General features: G+C 48.4%; 1 protein-coding gene across 7 annotated transcripts in view; it reads left to right on the top strand.

Moving 5' to 3' along the window:
• The window catches only part of ARHGAP36 (Rho GTPase activating protein 36), a 31,205-nt gene extending 24,439 nt beyond the window's left edge, over window positions 1-6,766 (top strand). For 3 of the 7 annotated variants that reach the window (XM_008273208.5, XM_051827537.3, XM_089324935.1), the window contains 11 exons: window positions 36-101; window positions 640-872; window positions 1,078-1,270; window positions 1,484-1,539; window positions 1,795-1,945; window positions 2,443-2,591; window positions 2,768-2,944; window positions 3,172-3,269; window positions 3,422-3,510; window positions 3,898-4,071; window positions 5,526-6,766. In XM_008273208.5, the coding sequence (XP_008271430.1) occupies window positions 36-101; window positions 640-872; window positions 1,078-1,270; window positions 1,484-1,539; window positions 1,795-1,945; window positions 2,443-2,591; window positions 2,768-2,944; window positions 3,172-3,269; window positions 3,422-3,510; window positions 3,898-4,071; window positions 5,526-5,683 (1,544 nt within the window). In that variant the 3' untranslated portion in view covers window positions 5,684-6,766. Of the gene's footprint in view, window positions 1-35; window positions 102-270; window positions 398-639; window positions 873-1,077; window positions 1,271-1,483; window positions 1,540-1,794; window positions 1,946-2,442; window positions 2,592-2,767; window positions 2,945-3,171; window positions 3,270-3,421; window positions 3,511-3,897; window positions 4,072-5,525 lie in introns of those variants that run through there. The other 4 variants (XM_070067229.2, XM_008273210.5, XM_089324936.1 and 1 more) reach the window with 3 other exon arrangements.
• Window positions 6,767-8,441: the final 1,675 nt, after the last annotated feature.

Genomic DNA, 8,441 nt, shown 5'->3' on the forward strand with positions numbered 1-8,441 from the left:
GTGTGCGCGTCTCTTTTCTTTTTCTCTTCCTGTAGCTCTACCCATTGACCGTCCAAACACCTTGGAGAAGTGGTTTCTGCTTTTAAGAGGACAACAGAGGGGTGAGGGTCCCTCGCATTTTCTGTAGAAAAGAAATTGAATGGGGCACCCCACCCCCACCCCCATCCCCCCCACCCCTGTAGCGCGGCCCTGGCTTCTGGAGACTGGGCGACGCCCACGGACCCCAGAGACCCTCCCCCGCCCTCCCAGAAATCCCCTGGAGGTGGTATCCGGAAATGGCACAATAGCTGCGGGCACATGGGGCGGTCCTCTCAGGTCTGCCTAAACCTTCCCGGTGGACCCACCCCAGTCAGATCAAACTGAGGAACTCACTCACTGCTTCCAGGTGGTCATCCCGGTAGGACTTCCGGCAGGAACCTGGTGCCCCGCCCGGGTAGCTGACTGGGGGCTGAGATCTTTTGCCTTGAGCCCTGCAGGGTCTTTTTGACTTGCTCCTCAGGGAGGGGCGCCGCGGGTCTCCTGGGGTGAGGTTGGCTGCCTGTGGTTGCTTGGAAGAGTGTTCCAGCCCCTTCGGTTCCTCCTTGATTTTAGCATTTCAGGGTTTTAACGTTCCCGATTCTTTCCCTCCCTCCCCAACAGTCTCCCTGAAGACTTTTGGCATTCACCTGGAAGAGGTGCTGGTGAATGAGCTTACCCGGCGCAAGCATTTGGAACTGACAGCCGCGATGCAGGTTGAGGAAGCCACCGGTCAGGGTGCGGGCCGTCGTCGGGGAAACGTGGTGCAAAGGATGTTTGGTCGCATCAGGCGCTTTTTCAGTCGGAGGCGGAATGAGCCCACTTTGCCCCGGGCGTTCACGCGCCGCGGGCGTCGAGTGAGTGAACCCTCCCCCAGGTTTCAGGCAGGGGAACCTCCTGAAAGGTTGTACGAGTTTGTGGGGGCTGGCAGGTCAAAGCCTGAGTACTTACAGGGAGGCGGGGAGACTGGGCAAACGTGTTCTGAATGTCTTGCGGGGCTCGGAGGGTCTGAGTATCCCCTCCTTCAACCCCCATTTTAACGTCCTCTGGGCTTCTCCACAGGGCGCCGTGTCTGTGGATAGCCTGGCTGAGCTGGAGGGCGGGGCTCTGCTGCTGCAGACCCTGCAACTTTCCAGGGTGTCATTTCCAATCGGACGGCGACTTCTGGGATCCAAGAGGAAGATGAGCCTCAATCCGATTGCCAAACAAATCCCCCAGGTTGTTGAGGCTTGCTGCAAATTCATTGAGAAGCATGGTAAGGGAGCTGGAAATAACTTAAGGAAGGAGGCAATACAAAGGAAAGGAGGAGTGGTCTAGAGATGGAGAGAGACACAGGGTCCTGGGATGAAGGTTTGGGTCCCCCCTCCCCAACACACACCAGCAGAGTCTGGAATGCACCTGAAGAGATGCGAAATGCCATAGGAAAGAAGTTCCAAGATGCTTAGCATCACCTGGTCTTTTCTTTCAGGATTAAGCACAGTGGGAATTTTCACCCTGGAATACTCTGCGCAGAGAGTGCGTCAGGTAATCTGGCTGTGCGTACATGTTTCTGGGGTGAGAAAAAGCAGGTGGAGGGGGCGCTCCCCATACAACTGGAGAGCAGTCTCATTCCTGGTAGGAGGAGCAGAGTCTTCATTCTAGCCTCTCCCCCGCCCCAGCGCCCAGCGCACCTTATCGCCATCTACCTTCACAGAAGCCTCTGATTTATTGAAGGAATAACCAAAGTGGAGCCTGTGGTGGGCAGGACAGACAACTCCTGTCTTCTCTTGCCTTTTCCAGCTCCGTGAAGAATTTGACCAGGGTCTGGATGTAGTGCTAGATGACACTCAGAATGTGCACGACGTGGCCGCACTCCTCAAGGAGTTCTTCCGTGACATGAAGGACTCTCTGCTGCCAGATGATCTATACATGTCCTTCCTCCTGACTGCCAGTGAGTCTTCTGTTCTCCCTTTGTTGGGCAAGGAAAGAAAACATTACAGCGGGCCAGGCGGTCTAGGGACCCCAAGGGATTAGGGAAGAATGAACATCAGAAGAGAACCACCTCTCCGGAATATATACAATCATTATTTGACAATTGAAAACACAAAAAATTTAAGCAAAAGCCTCTCCAGTTTACTTCCCTTGTATCTGTTAATGGTCCACTATAAGTCTGTTGCCTCAAAATTTCTCTAGAGCTTCTTAAAGTTGTGTGTGCCCTCTCAGGGCCAAGAATAACCCAGGTTCCCTAGTGGAGGTCTGGTTTTGACAGAAGTGCTCCTTGCTTTCAGGGCTCCAAGAGCTTAAATGCTTTAGAAATGAGCAAAGGCAAGTTACCTGGGAACTTTCTCCATAGTTGCCATCAGTTTTCAAGCAGAATCTCATCTTTCTTTGTATCAGGCTGTTGCCAAGGCTAGCCCCCTGAGCTAGCCTCTGTTTGCCTTCCTTTAGCTCTAAAGCCCCAGGATCAGCTTTCTGCCCTGCAGTTGCTGGTCTACCTGATGCCACCCTGCCACAGTGACACCTTGGAGCGTCTGCTGAAGGCCCTGCACAAAATCACTGAGAACTGCGAGGACTCCATTGGCATTGATGGACAGTTGGTAAAGAGATCTGGGAAAGGATAGCAAGAGCCCTAGTAGGGAACCTGTGTGGCAGCATATGAGTGGGAGAGGCTGGGAAGGAGAAGGAAGCAGAAACACGAATAAAGACAACGCATCTATTTGTACAATTACCAGTCCTACCTGAGGCCCAATCATTTCTGCTTTCATTTACCTAGGTCCCAGGCAACCGGATGACCTCCACCAATTTGGCATTGGTGTTCGGATCTGCTCTCCTGAAGAAGGGAAAGTTTGGCAAGAGGGAGTCCAGGAAGACAAAGCTGGGGATGGACCACTATGTTGCTTCTGTCAATGTGGTCCGTGCCATGATTGACAACTGGGATATCCTTTTCCAGGTAGGTAGAAGTTTTGCATACACATGTTTTACACATGCCTCTCCTGTTCACAAGCAGAGGAGAGTATACATGGGCAGCCAGAGCAAGCAGCTACAAAATCTCCCAGCTGAGACACTCCTCCTGTGTGTTACTTGGTTCTGGTGCCTTCAGTCCTGGGTACTTGAAAGAGATGAGTATAAATGAGAAAGAGCTGTGTGATACAGGCTAATGTTGCTATTTTTACTCAGGTGCCTCCCCATATTCAGAGGCAGGTGGCCAAGCGTGTGTGGAAGTCCAGCCCTGAAGCCCTGGATTTTATCAGACGCAGGAACTTGAGGAAGATCCAGTAAGTGGCTTTTTCTTTGGGGTGGGGGTGGGGGGAGGTTGTTTATGCCGTGCCTGAAGCACATTCTCCTATGAAGGCTTCCAATCTCAGACCATATTTAATCAACTTAAGTACACCAACTCACTCACTTTTCCAAATTCCTTCCCATTCAGGAGTGCACGCATAAAGATGGAAGAGGATGCTTTGCTTTCTGACCCTGTGGAAACCTCTGCTGAAGTGCGCGCTGCTGTCCTTGCTCAAGGTCAGTTCCCTACTGGAGGTCAGGCCCTAGCTGAAGGTCAGGCCCTCCCTGAGGGCCATGTCCTTGCTGAAGATGAGCCCCTTGAGGAAGATGAGTTCTCTGAGGAAGATGTATCAGTCAATGAAGAGATAGTATTTGAATATTTGGATCAAGGAGTAGTCTTTGGGGAAGTTCAAAGTCTTGAAATCCCAAGTGACCTTGACATTCAAGGCCCACATCTTGAAGGCATACCAGAACTTGATGAAGATGATGATGATGATGATGATGATACTTTGAATTTTGATGATCTCCCTCCCCTTGAAGATATTCTAGAACCTGATGATGAAATTCCAGAACTCATTGAGATCCCAGATTTTGAAGAAATGCCGTATTTTGATATGGTTCCAGACCCTGAAGGAGCCCCAGATGTGCAAGATATTCCGAACACTGGAGAAAATCCCAACCCTGATCTTGAAGAAGGGCCAGATTTTGAAGACCCCCAGAATCTTAACGTCGCAGAGGTTCCATACCTTGATGTGATTCCGAACAATGAAGAAGCCTCAGATACTGATGAAATTCCAGGTAATGAAGAGGGCTTAGACACTGATGAAATCTCAGATCATGCAGATGCCTTAGATAACGATGAGACTCAGGATTCTGAAGAAGACCCCAGTCTTGGCGAGGTCCCGGCTGTTGATGAAGTCCCAAATGATGAAAGTTCAAATGCTGATGAAATCCCAGATCCTGAAGAATCCCCAGAGGTCAATGGGATTTCAGACTCCGAAGAAGATCTTGATTTTGAAGAAGTACCAGCTCTTCATGTGGTCCCAAGCCCTGAACAAGCCCCTGATGGACCTGAAATTCCCAATCTTGAATCCCCAGAGGTTAATGGGCTCTCATACTCTGAAGGAGATCCCAGTCCCGACGAGATCCCAGCTCTTGATGGGTTCCCCAGTGATGAAGAAGCCACAGATGCTGAAGAAATCCCAAATCACGAAGAAGCTCCAGAGGTCAATGGAATCGCAGTCCCTGAAGAAGACGCAAACCCTGGAGAGGTCCTGGCTCTTCACGTGGTTACCAGCCCTGAAGGTGTCTCTGATTTTGGAGAAATTCAAGACCAGCAAGGATCCTCAGATGTGAGTGGAGTCCCAAGCAATGAAGAAGACTCCGCTGATGAAGAAACTCCGGGACAGGAAGAAGCCTCTGATGTTGGTGGAAACCAAGACTCTGAAGAATCTCCCAGTCCTGAAGGAGACTCAGTGCCCAATGCGGTCCCGGAGAGTGAGACTCCCCAAATTCACAATGAAATTCCAGATTCGCACAAAGATGGAGCCAATGCATTTGAGGCAGATGAGGCTAACATAGTGGTTCCAGAGACTGAAGATGTCTCCATTCTCACTACAATCCCAGACCCTCCACAACACCTGGCTGTTGATCTTGAAGAAGTCATGAACATAGAAGAAATCCCAGTGCCTAAAGATCTGGACCCTAAAGAAGTTCAAAGTCATAAGACAATTCACTTCCATAAAGAAGATGCAAAAGTGGTATTTCCTTTAGGCATCACTCTCCTTGAAAACAAGTCTCAGCCTGGCCACATGATGGACTACCAGTTCTCCCCAGAGTCAGTTAAGAGTGACACCTGCTTTTTCCTTCCCATTCAGTGTTGTAAGCTTCCAGCTCCAGCTTTGTTACTCATTTGCTTAGTCAAATTAGTCAGGCTACTTGTAGGGTGGTGGTGGTTGTTGGGAGGACGCCCTCTTCCCCGTCTCCCCGGTGATGTTGTCCATTTGCTTTAAGCAGAAGGTTTCTCTTCCCTAATCCAGCTCATCTCCCAGTTCCCACAGTGGTCCTAGACTGAGAATCTGTGTTCTGTTAGGCTGCAGTTTTCTTGTAGCTCAGGTGGGGATAATCGTTCCTGCCATATCTTCTTGCCTCATACTGTTTTTGAAACTTAGAATTAGTTCTTAGTGCCTTGGGTGCTGTGCAAAGTATGAAGTCTAGAAAGTTAAGGAGTTAACATTGTTACTATTTTCCAGGTTCCTCTGAGGAGCCAGCTGTGCCTCCCGGCACTGCCCGTTCCCATGACGATGAGGAAGGAGCGGGTAACCCCCCCATTCCGGAGCAAGACCGCCCATTGCTCCGTGTGCCCCGGGAGAAGGAGGCCCAAACTGGCATCGGCTACTTGTTTCCTTAGATGTATTTCCTTCTATAAGGTGCCAGCCAGGGGAAAAGGGTGGGGGTAGACCTGAGATGTCACAGGAAACATTAAGGAGAATCTGGAAGACAAAGATTTGAGGATGAGAAGGAGTTCCCCCTGATGCTCGGGTCAGGATGGGAATTCCAAAACACACTGCCAGCCCCATCCGCTGGGGAAGCTTGTTCTCTTCAGCTGGTCAAAGCAGAGATGTTTCTGTGCCATGCCCAGGCTCCCTGGTGCTACCTTGCCTTTCTCTTTTACCCCTGATCCTGGCTTTCTTTCACTACAGCCCTTCCTTTAATTGATGTGACATTTGTGGTAAACACCTGTCCCAGAGAAGCTCACAAATCTCGAGGTGCTTTCCCTCCCTCAAAGGGGATTGCATGTTTTTCCTGACTTTCCTACCCTCCTCCCGAGAGCTCAATTGGAAAGGCCCTCAAGAGGCATGCTGGAACGTTAGGTCAGCCTACTGACAGCTGACAAACAATTAATGCTAAACCATGTCACACCAACTCATAGCCGTGTCCCCGCAGTCACTCCATCGCCTCAGGATTTCCCACCCACCTCAATTATTTAGACTGGTGGCTCATCAAACAGCCACTCCCAAATTTCTGTGCAGTTTTGCTCAGGTCACGCCAACAGGGAAACCTCAAGTACAATTCTAACTAGTTTTCTGGGGTCAAAAAGTTAGAGGACAAATTAGATTTTATTACCTGGATCAGTTTTAAAGACAGCTGACACAGGTTGTTGTCAGCAAAACAGATAATTAGGTACAGACACATAGTTCCAAGTAGTTTAAGTCACCTGATTACAAATGACATAATCTATTGTCTCTGTAGTTCCTCTATGCAGGGACATGCACTGGTAACACACAGGTATGGGTTATGTATGACATATAAAATTACAGCTGATTTTGAGGGGTAACAACTGCTACAATCCATAGAATGAAGAATGTATTGTATTGAGGGATAGAAATCGATCATACCATGGGTAACAACCGCAGAGCTCGAAGATTTGTGATTGTGAAAACTTCTCTGGCATTTAATCATTAATAAACATCTGTGTTGTGGCAGCAGCATATTCATGGCTTACTGTGTGTGTTTGTTCTTTTTTTTCCTTTTTTGAAAATTTTGGATGTGGGTGGGACATCTCTCGAGAGCTGAGGGGGAGAGGTTAAGTGGGGGTGAGGGATGAGGGAATAAAGGGTGGGGATGAGAGGGGGGTGATGTGGAGTGAAGGGATGAAGCGATGTGGAATAAAAGGAAGGAAGTGGGGGGAATGAAGGGGAAAGGAGACATTAGGTAAAGAATAGGGGAGAGATGAGGCAAAGGAGGGGGTGATGTGGGACAAAGGGTAAAGAAGGGCATGTGAGGTGAGCTAAAGGGGAGGGGGTAGCGTGGGATAGACAGGAAGAGATGAGGTGGGTGAAGGAGAGAGAGTGACAGGATTAAGGGAAGAAGGTAATCTGGAGTAAAGGTGCTGTGGAATATGGGGGAGGAGGTGAAGGAGAATTAAAGGGAGGGGTGGTGTGGGATAAAGGGGATGGAGTGACGTGGAATTAAGGGGAGCAAAGTGGGATAAAGAGGGAGGACTATAATAAATAAAGGGAATAACACTAATACTAGGAAGAAAGGAAATAAATAATAATCAAGAGAATAAATAATAATAAAGGACCATGAAGCAAAGGGGCGGGCCATAATTATAAAAGGGAATGATAGGGGTAAAGTAGAATAAACAGTTAAACAGGGAGGAAGGAGAGATGGGAAAGGAATGAAGCTTAAGAAGGGGGTCTGCAAGAAGAAGGCAAGCGAGCACAAAGGGGGATCACTAGGTGTTCTCCACTGAGAAATTCCCCCTACATCAGTGAAAAACTCAAACAAGGAAAACATCTGGAGACATGACTTCCAAGGGTAAGCAGAAGAACATTACTGTTTGATTGACAGGACCTGGAATCCTTCCTGAAAACTTAGGGCTTCATGACATACTTGGAAATTTGCCATGTCTGGGATGGTGCCCCAACAGTGAAATGCTGTGTGTTCTTTATTTGTACACCCTTTGGACATTCTGCTGCACAGGGCTTTAGAGCCAGCAAACAAGCATTTGCCCCCTCCTATAGTCATAATTTCGTACTAATATTTAGAATGATAATTAACACATATGGAGTTCTTCCAAATATCTAGCCCTGTGTTAAAAGCTTTACATGCGGCATTTAATTAATATTCACAATACCTCTATGAGATACGCACTACTGCCATCCTCATCCTATTCTTGAGGAAAATTATATGCAGAGGTTAAACAACCTGCCTGTGTGACACAGCTGGTGAGTGGAGAAGCAGTCTCCAAAGCTGGATTTTGTTAAAAAAAAAAAAAAACACTAGATTTTTCCTGCCCATCCTTTTTGGGATTCTGCTTTGGACACAAAGATGCAGTGTGACGACCGCAGTAATTTTTTGGATTGGGGTTTGCACTTTTAGCAAGTAAGCTACAGGTTTCTCTCCTACATGTCCATTCTCTTTAGATGGGACAAACTGGTAAACAGCAACTGTGATATCTCAGGCAGATGCCAGCAGTTCTTTCTGGGGTCTTAGAGAGTAGAGCGAGAGGAAAATACACTGTCTGTCCATTCCAATCCTCTTGTTATATGAATGGACATGCTAGGCTCCTGCGTAAGGGCTCACTGTAGGTCAGAGATCTGGGGATAAGATTCAGACAGGTGTTCTGCATAAGGAAAGGGGCCACAGATTGGTGCCTCCTC

Source organism: Oryctolagus cuniculus, chromosome X (genome assembly GCF_051225735.1).
Source record: "Oryctolagus cuniculus isolate XC-2025 breed Fujian yellow rabbit chromosome X, ASM5122573v1, whole genome shotgun sequence".
NCBI classification, from domain to species: Eukaryota; Metazoa; Chordata; class Mammalia; order Lagomorpha; family Leporidae; genus Oryctolagus; species Oryctolagus cuniculus.